Source organism: Pelobates fuscus, chromosome 9 (genome assembly GCF_036172605.1).
Source record: "Pelobates fuscus isolate aPelFus1 chromosome 9, aPelFus1.pri, whole genome shotgun sequence".
Taxonomy (NCBI): domain Eukaryota; kingdom Metazoa; phylum Chordata; class Amphibia; order Anura; family Pelobatidae; genus Pelobates; species Pelobates fuscus.
Window position 1 is genome coordinate 115,459,620 of NC_086325.1, and position 18,655 is coordinate 115,478,274.

An 18,655-nucleotide genomic window follows, 5' to 3' on the forward strand; every position below is an offset into this window, starting at 1 on the left:
CTGCTTATACCGGGGGTCTAGTAGCGTGGACACCCAGTACAGGTTGTTCTCCTTCAGCCTTTTTGTACGAGGGTCCCTCAACAGGCATGACAGCATGAAAGACCCCATTTGCACAAGGTTGGATGCTGAGCTACTCATTTCCCGTTCCTCCTCCTCAGTGATCTCAATGAAGGTATGTTCTTTTCCCCAGTCACATACAACACTACGGGTACTAGATAGGTGACCCTGGGATGCCTGTTGTGGTTGGTCTTCCTCCTCCTCCTCAAAGCCACATTCCTTCTCTGACTCCTCTTCCTCACAATCCTCTTCCAGCGTTGCCGCAGGTCCAGCAAGCGATGCTGATAAGGCTGTTTCTGGTGGTGATGGTGACCACAACTCTTCCTCTTCCTCTTCACGCTCATCTACGGCCTGATCCAGCACTCTTCGCAGGGCACGCTCCAGGAAGAAAACAAATGGTATGATGTCGCTGATGGTGCCTTCGGTGCGACTGACTAGGTTTGTCACCTCCTCAAAAGGACGCATGAGCCTACAGGCATTGCACATGAGCGTCCAGTAACGTGGCAAAAAAATTCCCAGCTCCCCAGAGGCTGTCCTAGCACCCCGGTCATACAAATATTCATTAACGGCTTTTTCTTGTTGGAGCAGGCGGTCGAACATTAGGAGTGTTGAATTCCAACGTGTCGGGCTGTCGCAAATCAAGCGCCTCACTGGCATGTTGTTTCGCCGCTGAACGTTTTTTCTTTTTAAAGGCACTCTATATGACACCAGATATGAGTGGCAAAGTGCACTTGCAGAGGTTGGCAGAGTACACACTGAAGGCCTGACACCCGCTTTAAGGACACTGACTGCTATTAGCTTACAGTGAAAAACTTTTTTCTTTTTAAAGGCACGCTATTGTGACACCAGATATGAGTGGCAAAGTGCACTTGCAGAGGTTGGCAGAGTACACGCTGAAGGCCTGACACCCAGACGCTTGCAGACAACTAACTGCTATTAGCTTACAGTGAAAAACTTTTTTTTTCTTTTTAAAGGCACGCTATTGTGACACCAGATATGAGTGGCAAAGTGCACTTGCAGAGGTTGGCAGAGTACACGCTGAAGGCCTGACACCCAGACGCTTGCAGACAACTAACTGCTATTCAATCTATTACAGTGAAAATATTTTTTTTTTGTTTTTAAATGTAAGCTTAAGCTATTGTGACACCAGATATGAGTGGTGGCACTGGGCAAGTGGGCACAGTATCCACAGTGAGCCTGACACAGAAGCTGGCAGGCAGGCAACTGCAATTACATTACACAGAAAAAAAAAAGCAGACTGATGTTCTAGCCCTAAAAAGGTTTTTTTGGGGGGTGCTGTCCTTACAGCAGAGATCAGATGAGTCCTTCAGGACTGTAGTGGACATTGAATACCCTAACCTAGCTATCAATTTCCCTATCAAATGAGCAGCAGCTACACTTTCCCTCATCTATCTAAGAATGCAGCTTCAGAATGAATCTAAAATGGATGCTGTACAGGAGGTGGGAGGGTCTGGAAGGGAGGGTCTGCTGCTAATTTGCTGGAATGTGTCTGCTGACCGTGAGGCACAGGGCCAAAGTTTACTCAATGATGACGAATAGTTGGCGGATCGAACCGCGCATGTGTTCACCCGCCGTGGCGAACGCGAACACGCTATGTTCACCAGGAACTATTCGCCGGCTAACAGTTCGGTACATCACTACTGGAGAGCTCTGGGATGTTAGACACAATTGTTGTGACTAGGCATCAATATTGCCCTGTACCACTTGCCTCATCTTCTGGTCTGTAGGATGATGGCATCGTTATGAGAAGACATGTGATGGGGAGGTTCTGATGAATACCCCTCATACCACTCAGCTAATAGGTTCTGCCTTCATGGCTAAACATCATGGGAGTTCCAGTTATACAATGACTGGGTAATTGCCTTTTGGCCAAGCTGGAAAGTTTATAGTTATGCCTACGTGTTTATAGGTCCTATAGGTTCAAAGGGATTTTTTTTTTTATTAATGAGGGACCTGGCAAACAAGCATTGTTTGCCTCAGTGGTTTTTCAAATGTTTGTGTCTTAGACCACAGAACACTATTGAGCAGGTATGGCCCTACAGCCCAAATTATGTAAGCTGGGATCAACTGGGCAGTGTTACCTAAATATTGGAGAAGTGAGGATGAACTTGAAGAAAAATTATATTGACAGATGATTCAGGCCTACCGATTTTCCTTTTTTCCTGCTCACACATGTAGCATGTTTAACCAATAATTTATGAACCCAAAATGCAAACCTAGTAAATCTTGACAATCCTTTTGTTTAATTTGTTGTAGGGTTGGATGCTCCAAGTCAAGTTGATGTGAAAGATATTACTGACTCATCTGCTTTAATAACTTGGGCTAAGCCATTAGCAGAAATTGATGGAGTTTCCCTGTCCTATGGAACAGAGAATGAGCCTAGAACAACAGTGGAATTGTCTGAAGATGAAACCCAATATGCCATAAATGATTTGAAGCCAGACACAGAATATGAGGTGGTACTCATATCACGCCGCGGAGAAATGACAAGTTATCCTGTATCAGAAATATTCACTACAGGTATCTTTGTGTATACATTTGCAAAATACTCCCTATGTCCTTTTCACTGTATACTGATGACCCTGGGTTACAGACATCACAGAAATATGAGCCTCTCCCATATCTTGAAAATGTCAAGATGTGTTCAGTTGCTGTGAATATATTTACATCTATGTCCCACTGAATATTGGGAGCTTTGATACTTTGTAAAACATATTGAAACTTAAAGGGGCTATCTGAGCAGCATAACCAGTACAGCTTATTTAATTGGCTAAGGCAAAAGTATCCAAAAGCTAAAGGACTATCAGTAATTTCCACATTTAATGTTCATTGCTCAATTATTATTGAGCATAATAATGTGTTCTTTTAAATGGTCCAGGTGAAAACCTTTATTCATCACAATCGTTGTGTATCTCTTCTGTATCCCATTTCCTTCTTGATCACTTTATATATCTTCACAGATCTTGACACCCCCAAGAATCTGAAAAAGGTTTCCCAAACAGACAACAGTATCACTTTGGAATGGAAGAACAGCCAAGCTAATATAGATTTTTACAGACTTAAGTTTGCACCTCTGTCAGGAGGTGATCATGAAGAGATTACTGTTCCCAAAAGCAACTTGGCTACATCGAAAGCCACACTTACAGGTTGGTCATATATTATTTGGTTAAAATCATCATTTTTTTTTTTTTATGGATCAAAAACTAACAGTGATTGCATGTGTGTATTTTGATATTTTCTTTTCCTTTAAATTCTAGGTCTAAGGCCTGGAACAGAATATGGAATAGGGTTAACAGCTGTTAAACAGGACAAAGAAAGTTCCCCAGCCACTATCAATGCTGCAACAGGTGAGATAAAACCAAACCAAACAATTTGAACTACATAGAAAGAGGACAGTCATATCACAAGCACTTAATATTTAGGGATGCATTTTTTTGTATTTAGGTATTTTTTTTAGTATATTCCAATTGGAAATGTATTTGACCTCATCTCAATCTAATTTGGCAGTTTTACTTGTAGAGATCAACATGCTTACTTAATTGCCAACATACCAGTGTCTGAATGTGGTGACATGAGTCAATCCGTTCCTATACTCTCTAGCCAACGCTAGCAGTATCAGCTAGAGATTTGCCATTTCACATTCACTTTGGTTGCTATGCTTGGAGAGCAGAAGGACCTCCTGTGGAAGGTCTCTTCTGCTCTCCATTTTACTCAATTTGTTGGCAAACATTCTATGCTGAAAAATTGACTGAGAGGTTAGAAATATACCTATTTTAAATAGTTTTTTCTCACGATCTATACATTTGCTAGCAACAATAATTCCACTAGAACAGATGACATTGTGTGTTCTTTAAGAAGATCATATCTAATAGATATTATGGAAGGTAACCTTTAAGCAAACCAATGCACAGAGAGAGGCAATCTAGATTTTGAGATTATTTTTTAGCTAAACTGCTATTCGGCTGATTTTAATGTGATTGGGTGTTTGGTCAACCTGCAGTTTGGCAAATAAGCTGCTTCTTCTGGGCTGTATCTTAAGTTCAGTGAAGAGGTAGTAAAAAAAAAAAGGATGATTAATGATTAGGGAGTAGCCAGTAATTGTAGACTTTACTCACAGATCAAGTGTCAGGATTACAAGTTGATCCAGCACGTCACACCTAGGACTAAGGATAACGTTTAACCGGACCTTAGAATGGCCGGACTTAACATCTCCAAGAATAGTCAAAATACTTGCCGAGGTCAGGGACACAGAATCAGACACAAAGATGAGGGAAAGCCAAAAGTCAAGGATACCAGATATCAGGGATGTAGAAACATAGTCAAATACCAGAAAATCAAGATCAGGAACCCACTCTCGGATAACTATAGGCATAAAACCACGACAGGGCAGTGAGCAAGAGGAGAATTGGGCTTAAATACCCCTCCTGTGAATCTGATTGGCTGTAACCGACCTTTGACCCGAAAGGCAATTACCAGGTTTCCATGTGCATGATTTATGCTCAGCACATTTGATTGACCATGACCGGCCTTTGACCCCAAAAGTAATTACCCGGTTTTCATGTGCATGATTGCTGCTCAGCACAACTTTTCCTGTCAGGACGGTAATGTTGCTCGGCACAACTTTTCCTGTCAGGACGGTAATGTTGCTCGGCACATCTTTTCCTGTCAGGACAGTAAGTTCATTAACCACATTTTTATGTGCGGATGAATATGTGACATCAAGTGATAACTGACCATTAGAAGGACAAAGGGAAATAGTAAAACAATCTATACTTCCAAGCAGGATTTTTCCAGACACGTTGACTGTTGCAGTGATACTGTGTGTTTAACCTTTGCGTGGGATATACCATTGGTAATTGAATATTAGTTTATTTTTGTATTGGTTTTGGTTGAAGAAGAGAAAAACAAACATTTTCGAAAAGTCACATGTAGTGAATGTATTATTTTACATAGAACTAACTTTTAAGTAACTAAATGTATTCACTCTTCCATTTTACACTACAGAAATATAAGTTAAAAGTGTAGTGTACTGTGTTGAAGTTAAGTATGTTATGGTAATATATATATTATTACAATGCCAAATATATTTGTTAATTACAATACATTGAGGATAGACAAATGAGCAGAACAAATAAATATCATGGGATCAAAATGATTTAAAGATGGACTTAGAAATTGGACCGAACTATAATTTTATTTAGTTTATTATATTATGTATATATTTGATGTACATTGATTGGCCCATTTTCATGCTATTTTTAGTTTGTCTGATATGTTTCCAAATTAGGTTTTCAGTATCAGAATTCTGCAGAAACAAACTGAAATATAGCAGAAATTTGTTTATCCTAATAATTTACTTTGCTTATGTTCTGAAATTTCAACACAGTATGCTGGCTTTTTTTTTTCACAGAAAGACATAGTAATAGATTTACCTTAAGGCAGGAATGCCATGTATATGTCTTAGGTGGAGGCATGCTGTGGATCATTTCATTTTGTAAGCTCTTTTGGAATCTATAAATCAGACTGCATCCTGTACTTGCATAATTGATATTCCAGAAGCACAGAGGAATCTACTTTTTTACTAATACAGATGTGGTTAAATAATTAATGCAGTTGTTGTTAAAGCATTTTGTGATTTCTTTCAGACTTAGATTCTCCCAAGGACTTGGAAATCACCGGAGCCACAGAAACAACAATTAATCTCCAATGGAAAGCACCCATGGCTAAATTTGACCATTATCGGCTCACCTATAAACCTAGCAGTGGGGCTGAGAATGAAGTCAAAATTCAAGGAAATGTCAAATCCTATGTGCTGTCTGGGCTTGAACCTGGCAAGGAATATAGTATTTCACTTGTAGCAGAGAAAGGCAGACAAAAAAGCAAGCCAGCATCTGTGGTGGGCAGTACAGGTATGTAGCACCTTTTTTGTTGATACGGTTGGCATCTTGCGTAGCAATATTGTTATATGAAAAGTTCCATTATATCTGAAGCCATAACTTTAATGTAAATGCCTTCTTTCCCAGCAAGACAGCAATTTCACATTTGCAAAACAAGTTCACAAGTTTGTCATTAAAAATATTAAGAACTTTTTTAATATATACATTTTTCTTCCATAAATTTTTCCTTTTTGGTTTAGGTTTTTACAGATTCTAATAATTATTAGTGCACATGGAATCATGCAGATCATATAGAAGTGATGCAGAACTTCAGAAAGTGCTTAAGCTGCTATTGTATGTTTATTTTGCCTTTCTTTATCTTTAATATATCTCTTTATTACAGATTATTCAACTGATGTGCCAGTTTTACATCGACATTTTTAAAAGTTACTTATATTTATTAACATTTATTTTATTAGTGTGTACATGTAGTAGGATACAATTTCCAGTTCAAGAGAATGTTTTCAAACAAGGACATATTGCCACGACTCTAATGTAAAAAGTTCTACCTTAATTTTCAACACAAAATAGTGATCTAATTAAAGTGAATCATGTAGACAAAGGCAAAAAATCATGTGTATCCTATGAATGCAGCTAGACTAATATATTTCATGCATTCTATTATGTAGATTTCTGAAAGCTAAAACATATAGCCCATCTGGTAGGAATAAGCAATGGATCATTTTAAGTTTTAAATATATTTCCGTCAAATTTGTGACTTACTTTGCTTAATTTTACTAACTGCACTAAATATCATGAAGTTAAATTTGTTCAGATCAATTAACAACAAAAGAACTTTGCTCACATCTGAAAATAAAATTATCGATTAAAATCTCTAAATTACACAAAACATTTAAATAAAATAAGCCAAAAACAAGGTAAACAACCTCTGTCCCCAAATCAAATATGTATACAACAGCAGCTTTCAACACACATGTATTAACCCCTACACAATGCTCCAAAGTAAAATAGTTATACAAACAATGTGAAGCACTGCAAAAATTTCTCTATTAAATATTTAAAAATTGATAGAATAGAAAAAAGGAAAGAAGAATATAGTGTAGTTTATCAAATGCAATTCTAATAATATTGTGTGGTTCGTGGTAAAACACTCACATATACTAGAGCCTTCCCATAGGTGGTAATATTTCAGACCTGAGTGCAATGTAATAAATTATTAAAACTTGGTCGTATATATATTTCACTGTATATATGAATTGCTCTCTGTATATGCCTGGTGTCTATTTAAGAGGTGCTACCTCTTGAAGCACCAGAGAGCCTTGTTTGAGAAGGCTAAAGTATCTGTGCATTTTATCAGGAAGATTATTGTAAATGGATTTGAGATACCACACTATATTATGTTATTTCTTTTTTTTTCTATTTCATGTATTTTGGAATATTTAATGAATATGTATAAAAGGTACAATACATTTTGTGCAGTACTCTTTATTGCTGTGACCATTTGTAATTATTTTAGTTATCTAATATGCTTCTTTTGGGTTTAACTGAATACAGGCAGTATGTCCTGAGCTAGTGAAGTGGTTTAGTGATTTCAGTTTTCCTTTACCATGTTATATTGCAGCTGACTCACTATCCAAAAACAATATTGCTATTTTTCCGTTTCCGTTCCAGAATATGCCTCTGAATATTAGTCCTTAAAAAGTCAGTGAGTCTAGTTAGAATCAGAAGAGTGGAAAAACTATTACAGCTATGAATACCCCCCAACAACTTTTTAAGCAAAGCCGTTCTTTGTATTTGAAAAAATGCCCTTCAAACTATTTTTCCATGGGAATCCCAACTGAATAGCTTTAATACAATGCCTGCATTCAGAATGCACGGAATGTATTCATAAAAGTGTAGATGTATTTATTTCTAAGTCAGTGTAATTTTTCTTCATGTGATGCAGAAAGAAAGAGCAAAGGGAAAACAATGACACATGCAATATGAGGTTTATTCACAGAGTTATGGTGAACTGAAGACTGAATTGCAAAATTTTGAGTTTTTTCCATTTCAGCTATTTTGCCTAAATTTCTATTTTCACTTCACAACTGTCAATCTTCTAATAAGAAAGAATAATAACTCTGTTACCACCAGCATGGTTTTGTGTAAAATGGACAGATCAATTTATTTTTTCAACTGTGATTTATCAATAGTATAATATCTTAACTTTTATATTTTGAAAAAGTGAGAACGTTGCTGTATCATGCAGATAAGATATTTCATTTGTCACTTTTTAGATATAAATTCTAGAACTAGATATTGCAGGTATACAAAACAGTAGAAATAGAGACAACCTTATGTTTACAGTGATATCACTATATTTGTATGCAGGTTTTTATTTATACCAATGTTACATTATTTGTGTGTGACTTATTTCTTTGTTACATTTTTTGCTCTGCAATATATAAGGGTTATGGAATTCAGATTCATGAAGAAAATGTGTTGATATTTTTTTTAAACAAGTAACTATAATTAACTTTAGAATATTCTGATATCTAGAAGTACCTCGAGAGCTTGGCAGTTTATTGATATCTCAAGTGAGCTGGGACTCATTCAAACTTTCATGGATTGCCCCAGATGGCAACTACGAAAAATTTGTTATACTGGTTGAGGACTCAGGAGAAGAAGAACCTAGACATATTGTAGTTCCTGGCGAACTCCGCTCTTTGGAAGTTCCAGGACTGAAACCAAATACAAAATATAACATTACACTTCATGGTGTGATTCAGGAATCTAACACTAAGCCCATCTTTGGTGAAGCAGTTACAGGTACCGTTCATCATTATGGGAATGCTAGCAATTTAATCAAAATTGGATTGCAGTTCCTGCTTCACCGGCATATGCGTGCACATCTTGTCATTTAGAGCTATCACAACTCTGCTCTTTGAGGATTCTCTTTTCACGTGTAGAATCAGTGCTTTTATAGCAGCAATACTTGCTTGTATTTCTTATGAATGCTGCATCAGCTATGCATGTATGTGCTTATTAAGGGATAATAAAATGCAATTTTTTTACTCTATTTACCTTTGGAACATAGCATGAAACTGTTAAGATGTTTGGCAGACTTTGAGATTAATTTGTGTCTGAATTAGGGTTGACCAAGAGTAATGAGGAATTCACAAACTTTGAGGTGATGGATGAGCATGTTTGTTTCAAGTTGTGATTCTAAATTCCACCCATGGCTCCAAAAAAATAGATGATTGATGAGAAACAAAGATGATTGATGGCCAGGGGACAGTCACTACATGTTGATTTTATTCACAGTTCAAGTGAGAAATGAGCAACAGAGTGGAAAAAGGAGGCACAGTAAAAAATATATAATTATATTTTTACACCTTATATATTTAACAAATGTACATGTATATAAATATATTTTGTATTGCTTCTCCAGTTTTTCCTTCTTTTCTGAATTGATCTGTGAACCAAATGGTAGTTAATAAGACTAAAATGTGTTTTGCAGTACACTGATTGGCCCATTTTCATACCTTTTTGGTTTGTCTGATTCAGTTTCCAAACTGGGCTTTCTGCTCTGAATTTCTGTTGAGCCAAACCAGCATATAGCTGAAATTCAGTTTTAGAAAAAATGTGTTGGCCGAGTCTTGTGCACAAGACTAATGGTTGGTTTGGATATAGCTTAGGAATTGTCTAAATGTGTTGTGTTTATCTTATTCTGTGTTTGAAAAGAGATCATTTGCAAGATAGCAAAACATGTTGGTGAGACATGAGGAATAGGAACTGTGCATGTTTGAAAAAAGAGAAACAATTATAATATTTTATTAGTTACAGTGCTTATCTGATGTCAGCACATGTGTAAAGTTTTTCATCCACGCCTTTTAGTTTCCTGCTTTTATCCTTAATGCACTTACATTATTACTTTATATGCAACAATTGAAGATTATGCTAGCGCTAGTGTACTTATAATCTTAATTTTAATAATGACAGGAGGCGAGTATTTTGCATTACTCTCTTTACTAAACTCCACAGCAGTAAAGAAAGTGAAAACATTTAAACCAATCAAAAATGCAATAGGGAGTATGACATTCCCAGTAAATAGGCTCCTCCCCCTCTTTCGGATGCGACATCGTAAACAGAGAAGGAGGTACGTATAAAGTCTGAAACGACCATTAGTAAACAAGAAAACAGTGTAACGATGGGTTTGAAGAAGATCAGTCACAAGAATCAACTGTTGTCGTAACCAAAATCAACCTGTTGACAAAACGAAAAAGGGTCCAACGGGAACTGTGTCATCCAAGGGTTGAGTAGTACTCCAATTAGGATTCTGTAGATGTTCCATGCTTGAGAGACTTTAAACTGAAAGAGAATGTGAAATAGGTTAGGCACCGGTCTCCAAACTGGTTGCGTCAATGAATAACGACCCAAGTGTTACTAGTACCATAAACTTATACATGGAAAGTGATACTTTGATAAACTCTAGATATTACGAGAACAAAGCTTATCTATATGGATGAAAATTCTGATAAAACCTGGATGACAATGATAACAAGGGTACGGAGCAAAACTATGTCTGTATACTACGCTAGAATTCTACATAATATAGAAATCATTAGTTCCCCTCCTCCCCGGGTGGGAAGGGTGGGAAAATACTCGCCTCCTGTCATTATTAAAATTAAGATTATAAGTACACTAGCGCTAGCATAATCTTCAATTTTATCACATGACAGGAGGCTTCCTATTTTGCATTTTTAACGCTGTTGAATGAGTGACATGGCTGCACCGGCATGCGGGCGGAAGTAGAATGTGCGGAACGTAGATTCTCTTGACCAGTCCGCCGACCGCAGAATATCCGTTAGCGAGGCACCCGCCATGAGGGCCGAGGAAGCCGCCGCCCCGCGGACCGAGTGGGCCCCAAAGGAAGCGTCCACGCCTGCGAGGGCCAGAATCCAACGAACCCATCTGGCGAGGGTGGTCGTGGAGATGGGAACGTGAGGTCTAACGTAAGATACGAGGAGTTGGCCTGTGGCTGAGGTCCGGAGTGGTAGAGTAACCTCTACGTACCGTTGTAGGGTGGAGACGACGCAGAGTTGTGGGTCTGAGGTGAAGAAAGGGTAGAAGACCGAGGTGGAGTCCGATTTTGTGCGACGAGACACCTGGAAGGTAACTCCTTCTGGGGAGATAGAGAAAGCGTCGATGTCGAATGCCCGGATGTCCGAAACCCTGCGGAAGGATACTAGGCAAAGCAGCATCGTGAGTTTCGCTGATAATTGTCGGAGAGACAGCTTATCATTGTTTGGCCAGTCTCTCAGTAGTCGGAGAACAACGTCCACGTCCCAGAGACGTGAGTATTTGGGTCCTGGGGGGCGTTGTAGTCGGATGCCTCTTAGGAGTCGACACACCAGTGGATCCCTGCCCACTGGGATCCCTAGAGTGGGGACGTGAGCCGCCGAGATAGCGGAGCGGATTACGTTGATCGATCTGTATGACCGACCTATGGAGAATAGATGTGAGAGGAAATTTAAAACGGTTGGGATAGTGGCTGTAAATGGATCGAGATTCCGTTCCATGCACCAAGTGGACCAGGAATTCCAAGCGGATAGGTAGCTTCTTCTGGTTCCTGGAGCCCATGAGTCCCACAGGAGGTCCCTAGCAGTCTGCGATAGTCCGCCGACCTGCCAGGTACCCCGGAAAGAGTCCAAGCCACCAGGGTGAGACGGTTGTCTAGCATCATTGGGTGAGGGTTGCCTTTTGGATCCGTGAGGATGTAAGGGTGTTGGGGTAGAAGGAGGGGATCCTTGTACGATAATGCCAGGAGGTCCGGAAACCATGGTTGTCCCTTCCATAGGGGGGTGATGAGCACTAGGGAGACTAGTTTGTTTTTGAGGTGGTGGATGGTCCTTGCTATCATGGCAAAAGGAGGGAAGGCGTAGGCCCCCGTGTTCGGCCATGGTTGTAGAAATGCGTCTACTGCTTCGCTCTCCGGGTCTGGGAGCCAGCTGAAGTACCTTTGTGTTTGTCTGTTGTTGCGAGACGCAAACAGATCCAGATGCAATGGACCCCGGCGTTCCATCAATAGGTTGAAAATCCGTGTGTCCAGTTTCCAATCGCTGGTGTCTCGCCAGTGGCGTGAGAACCAGTCCGCTGTGATGTTCGTCTCCCCTGGGAGGTATTCCGCTTTGAGGGAGATGTTGCGGGGTAGACAGAAATCGAAAATTTCCTTTGTTAGCTCCGACAGCATGCGGGATCGGGCACCGCCCAGGCGGTTGATGTAGCGGACTGCAGAGACGTTGTCCATCCGGAGGAGGATGCAGCAGTCCGTCTTGTCCCTTGCTAGGCTGCGGATGGCGAATGATCCCGCCAGAAGTTCTAGGCAATTTATGTGCAGGTTGAGGTCCTGGGATGTCCAGGCGCCTCCTGTTGAAGTGTCTCCGCTTGTCGCGCCCCATCCCCAGAGACTGGCGTCCGATTCCATGACTATATCGGGCGTGTTCCCGAAGATGGCCCGACCGTTCCACGCTTCCATGCTGTCTAGCCACCATCTGAGTTCGTCCCTGACTTCCTCCGTAATGGGGACCGGTTGGTCGTATGAGGGATTGTGTCTGAGGAAGGATGACTTGAGGCGTTGCATCGCCCTGTAGTGGAGTGGGCCCGGGAATATAGCTTGTATGGAGGCTGAGAGGAGTCCCACCAATCGTGCGAGGGCGCGGAGTGGAATGGTGTGGCATCGGATAGCCCTGCGCAGTTCCTTGCGAATGGCTGAGATCTTCGACTGTGGTAGTCGTAGTGTGCTGGTGGTGGAGTCTATTTCGAATCCTAGAAACTGAACTGTTTGAGAAGGATGGATGGCCGACTTTTGGAAATTCACCACGAAACCCAGGGAAGATAGGAAATCCGTGGTATACCGTGTGTGACGTATCAGTCTGGACTTGTCGGAGCAGAACAGTAGGAGGTCGTCCAGGTATATAATGCAACGAATTCCTAGAGTTCGCAGATGTGCGACCACGGGCTTCAGTAGTTTGGTGAAGCACCAAGGAGCCGAGCTGAGGCCGAAGGGAAGGCATGTGAACTGCCAGGGGAGGTCTTGCCAGAGGAAGCGTAGGAATTGACGGCAGGAGTGGTGGACGGGTACGGAGAGATACGCGTCCTTGAGGTCTAACCTTGTGAACCAATCTTTGTCTTGCAATAGGTCCCTCAAGAGATGTATGCCTTCCATCTTGAAGTGCCTGTATGTGACGTATTCGTTGAGTCTTTTCAAGTTGATGACGGGGCGAAATTCCCCTGTTTTCTTCTTCACCAAGAATATGGTGCTGAAGAAACCGTCGAGACCGGAGGCGGGTTCGATTGCCCCTTTCGAGTATAGTTCTAGTAACTCGTTGTGTATGAGGGTGCGATCTTCTATGGAGCAGTTGATGTGAAGTGGAAGGTCCCTTTGACATGGGTGGGCTACAAAGTCGATGATGTAGCCCTGTACCGTCTGTAGGACCCATGCGTCCGCGGAGATGGTCGTCCATTCCTGAAAAAACAGAGAGATACGCCCTGCTGTACACAGTGTGAGAGGGAAATGTGTTAGGTGGTTGCTTACCTGTAGAGAAGCGTGCTCTGCCTCGGGTACGTGGTCCACGACCTCTGTCTGCACCTCGTGTGTAGCTGAATGGTTGGCGATATCCCACCTCCGGGTAGAAAGGTTGGGGCCTTGGGGTGCGGGGGCCTGAAGGCCAAAACCGGCTGGCAGCGCGGCCCCTGTGGCGGCCAGCCCGTCCAAAAACACCTCTGGTGGTGTTTTGTCTGAATACTCTCCTCATCGAGGACTGGGCTTTGTTTAGGGATGTAAACACGTTGACATGTCTGTTGAGATCCTTAAGGAAAGCATCTCCAAATAACTTGCCCTGTGCCAGCGGGCCTAACTCTTTGGTGCCCAATTCCTCCAGTTTTCCGTCAATGCGGAGTAGTGCTGCCTTGCGCCGCTCTGAGGAGAGGGCTACGTTTGTATTACCCACGAAACAAAAGCACCTTTGTGCCCACTCCCGCACATCGTGAGCCCATTCACGCACCATGGTTGTGTCAAATTGGTCTGCCCGAGCCAGGGCGTCGTCGGCCAGGTACATGATTCTGGCCAGTGGTCCCACTGAGTCCAGCAGTTTGTCCTGTATCCCTCTGAAACCCTTTTCTACCCCTTTACGGGGGTCACGGCCACCTCGAGACATAAAGGTGGTCATCACCTGATCAAACTCGGGGGTTTCTGCTACGTGATCGGGTAGCGTTGGTCTAGGGCATTCTGACCGTAGCCGGTTGCGGATGGTCTTGTCTAGGGCTTTACGTAGCCAAAGGTGCATGAATTTTGCAAGGTGGTCTGGGGGTGTCCAGTCCCCTGAGCGTGGGTGGCGTATATTCCTTGGGTCGAAAAGTCTGTGACCCGATGGATCCAATATAGCGTCTTCACCCTCTTGTGGGATTTCCGCGGTGTCGGGATCCATAGTAAGAAACACTATGGGACAGTTTGTTCAGAATATTTTTTTTCTGGGTTTCTTCCTCTAAAAACTAGGTGCGTCTTATGGTGAGGTGCGTCTTATGGAGCGAAAAATACGGTATATTACTTCACTTTAATATGCATATTATTGCACAGGAATAATCTGATACATTTTGTTTAATTTTCTCATTACATTTTTTACAACCATGTTTCATCATTTTTTTGCTTCTCAATTGAATGTATAGTATTTGTAGACAGATCTTTTTCCATACATTTGATATTTTAATTGATTTAAAAAGAGTTGTTTTTTTAAACGGATTACTAGATTTCCAATTTCTAGCAATCAATATTTTAGAGGCCATAAGACATTGTATTGCTAAGCATTTTAGATATATGTTGTTGTTATATTCCATTTAGTGTGTAGCAATGCTATTTCCGGTCCCCACTTCAGATCTCTACTTAATAGGACTTTAAAGTTGAAAGATTTAACCAAAGGGCATGACCACCATATATGAATAAATGATCCAACTGGATTACCACATCTCCAAGGGTTTGGAGCATATTCAGGGAACATCTTACATAGTTTAGTGGGCACCAGATACCACTTATACATAATTTTAAAATGACATTCCATCAAATTTAGACAATGAATATTCTTATGTAGTTGTGTTCATATAGTACACCATTCTACTTCTGATATGTCCAGTTCTAAGTCTTTATTCCATGAGTTTATTATTTTTATTGGCTTATAATTTAATTGATCTATCAGCTGATTGGCTCTAGACATTAGTTTGTTGACCATCTTATATAAAAACATTTCTTCTATATATTTAGAAATTTGTAGGGAACTATTTTTTTTTTTTTTTAAAGTAAAGTTTTCTTTATTTGGATTTTGATATTTTGATGCAATATCCAAAAATGCTTTAATTTGATCTTCTGGAATTATATCTGCTACAGTGATTACATTAGTATTTGGCCAATTTTAAATGACAGCTCTTCCATATTATCTTCTAAAGAGATCAGTCTACATGACTTTGGAATTTTCTGAAGTTTTTTTTATAGTGAAACTGGCCCACAAAAAAAAATGCTCCTAGTTTCCAAAGAGTTCCACAGATAATGCAAAAAGACTGCAACAGTATTTCTTATGTTTTGGGAGCTTAAGCTAGAAGAAAGTACAACTGATGATTCATATAATTAAATGTAGCATACTCTTTCTGGAATTAGATGTCAGTTAATTAAGGTTGTCATTCCACAATTCATAACTGTTTGTGAAAACTGCTCTTTTGGTGATATTAATTTCATGCAGCATTCAGAAAGCAGAAACCCACAGTGCAATTACAACATGCCTCCATTTAAACACAGGGATTTCCTGTTTCACTGTTTTAAGCAATTGTCTCTTATTATTTTTCACAAACGTTTGTGATTACTAGTAATTCACTTGCATTTATTTTTATTAACTAAATAGTACTACAATATACAACTTAAACTCTGCACATCTAATTCTCAATAAAAAAGCATCTACTGTATCTCTACTGCTCTAAAATATCAAAATGGAGGACAACAGAAATAGCAAGGTTCCTACATTTAGACTAGAAATTGTGACCTTTAAAATTAATTCAGCCACCAACCGATAAGATGAAAATATGCAAGTTGCTTATTTTATCCAATTCTAATATTTTCACCTTTAGTACTGAACTACAGTTTTTTGCAGAAGAGATATAGATTGAAATTAGAAGAGTGGTCAAGACTAACAGGGTTATTCACTAAAGTGAGAATTCAAAGTGGATTTCAAAGTTAAGGCCAAAGTAGCCAAACTGAAACCGTCGCTCACTTAGAATATGTTTCCAAATCGACTACTTTGATCAAAAATGTGACATTTACTTAAAATTTTCACTTTAGTAAATAATCCTCTATATCGTTCAGTTTTGGCTATCTAAGAGAAATATCCTATGTGCCATTTTTTAAGTTTTGGAAATGTGATTCTTACAGAAAATCTAGGTCCTAGGAAGAAATTAGGAGTCCTTATTTTCTGATTATAGCTTAAAAAATGATCACTTCCACACCCCAATATTATATATTAAATGTTATATTGCCTCACTTGCAAAGAATATGGTTTGCACAAATGGCTTCTCATTTCCTTCATGGCTGAACTTTGCATGATTTGGCTAAAATCAGGCATGCAAAATATTGCAGCATGCATTTACGCTTGATCACTACTTCAGGGCTGTTACACATAACCTTCTGAATTCTACTGTTTTGTCACTTGCAAACATTAGGGTTTATTCAAGAAACAGTGACTTTTAGTGAATTAATCAAATTGCAAACTTTAGGTAGTCGCTGATTTGGAAAAATACCCAATCAGTTTTAGTCATATCTTGGCTATTTTAGATCATAATTTGCAGTTCGGGTTTAGTGAATATACCCTAATGATGCATATTAATCTAATATATTAATCTAATAAATGTTATGTGTTTTTTTTTGCTCAGAAAACAAACCAGAAGTTGAGAGTTTAGTTGTGTCCAATGCCACTACCAACAGCTTTGATTTGAAATGGGAAGCAACGGAAGATTCTTTTGAGGGATTTGTTGTAGAAGTGGTTGATTCCAACAGGCTACTGGAGCCAATGAAATTTAATATCTCTGGCAATCTCAGGAAAACATCTGTCTCAGGGTTATTACCAAACACTTACTACACCATCTACCTCTATGGCATTACTCATGGTTTGACTGCACAGCCTATTAGTACTTCAGTTACTACAGGTATTAAATTCACAAATCTTCCTAGTTCAAACATTTTCATACAAATCAGCTACATTTATTCTTGAACTAGAGCGTTATCGTTTTATTTTAGTAAAATTAGCTTCAGATTCCTGATTTGTATCTTGGGTAATGCATGAGGTAGAGTGTAATCCTGCAAAACCTTCTCTTCCTGTAAGAATAGTGACGTATTTTAATGCAACCACTTCCTTGGATCCCGGAAGCAGCTAAAGTGTTTAAAGGCAATTTGTAATTGGACATATAAAAAAAAAAAAGGTTTTTACTACTGTGGGAAAGCTGGCTGCTTGTTTAGAAACTGCAAAGCAAATCACAGCTGCAGGTCACTGACTCAGTTCCTCAGAAGCTATTGAGTCAGTGATGTATTACAAACATTTGCTAACTGCCTTGTGTGGAATTGCAGTAAATGGGTAAGTAGTGATGAACTTCTCACCGAGTACAGTGTTCTTCCACGTTACAAACTAACAAAAATTACAACAAATTTTTGTTTAACCATTATTTGTAATTAGCTCAGTATGGAAGCTGGACTGACTATCTCTATTCTGGTGCCAAAATAATTCTGCACCCCAGCTAAGTTTAGGTTATGAGGAGAATTCTGTTTCGTGCACTGTTTTCATTAAAGTCCAATGTTTAGTATCCTGCTAAGGACTAAACCATTTCAGTAAATGGTAAACGCAGTTTAAAAAATAAAAGGCACATCACCTGTATAGTAAACAGTGTACGTATTTGCATATCAATTAGAATGCGCAAAATATGTTTCGAACAACAATGTATGATGATGTCACCAACATAATGATGCAACTCATATTGTGTGCTTGCACACTTATAGTGGCACAGTTCAAGAAGTGCCATGTCCTACTCAACCATCAATTTCAAGGGAAGTAATGATCCACCATAGCTGTGTGAGTGGAAACTTCATGCATTTGAATATGTTGGATGTACAGTTAAATTGCTCTGATGTGGTGACCCACATCCATCAATAATTTGGCAGCCTATTCGCATGACATCATTCTGTTTCTTAAAGTATGTCATGAAAAAAGTTTAATGTAATTTCTTACAATAAATAGATAATGTTTTATTGTGATGATATCTACAGGTTCACTAGATACAAGATATACTAGCACTAAAAATAAATGTGTCTTATTTTTCTAATCCTTCACTTCTAATATTACCATCCCTTCCTGATGTTCTCTTCATGAACAGATTCAGTAGAATAATTTACTAATTTTCAATAACCATCCTTTTTGTAAAAATGTTCCTGACATTGTGTACATTAAATGCCAATGAGGATGTTGAATACCTATTAGTTAGCATTCTACCCTAGTAACAGGGTAGGAATAAGTCAAATGCTACATAGAACAAAAATCGCACTGCTTAGATCAGTTAGATTTGGGATACATATTAGCTCATTAAGACATTAATACCCAAGTTTAATGGGACTTCCA

At 39.6% G+C, this 18,655-nt stretch overlaps 1 protein-coding gene across 3 annotated transcripts in view; it reads left to right on the forward strand.

Annotated features, from left to right (window-relative positions):
* Positions 1–18,655, forward strand: part of TNC (tenascin C) — a 146,767-nt gene that overhangs the window by 63,584 nt on the left and 64,528 nt on the right. For 2 of the 3 annotated variants that reach the window (XM_063432314.1, XM_063432315.1), the window contains exons 7-10: positions 2,335–2,598; positions 3,039–3,224; positions 3,336–3,425; positions 5,724–5,987. In XM_063432314.1, coding sequence (XP_063288384.1) covers positions 2,335–2,598; positions 3,039–3,224; positions 3,336–3,425; positions 5,724–5,987 — 804 coding nt within the window. Of the gene's footprint in view, positions 1–2,334; positions 2,599–3,038; positions 3,225–3,335; positions 3,426–5,723; positions 5,988–8,513; positions 8,784–16,922; positions 17,196–18,655 lie in introns of all 3 variants that reach the window. The other variant, XM_063432313.1, reaches the window with a different exon arrangement.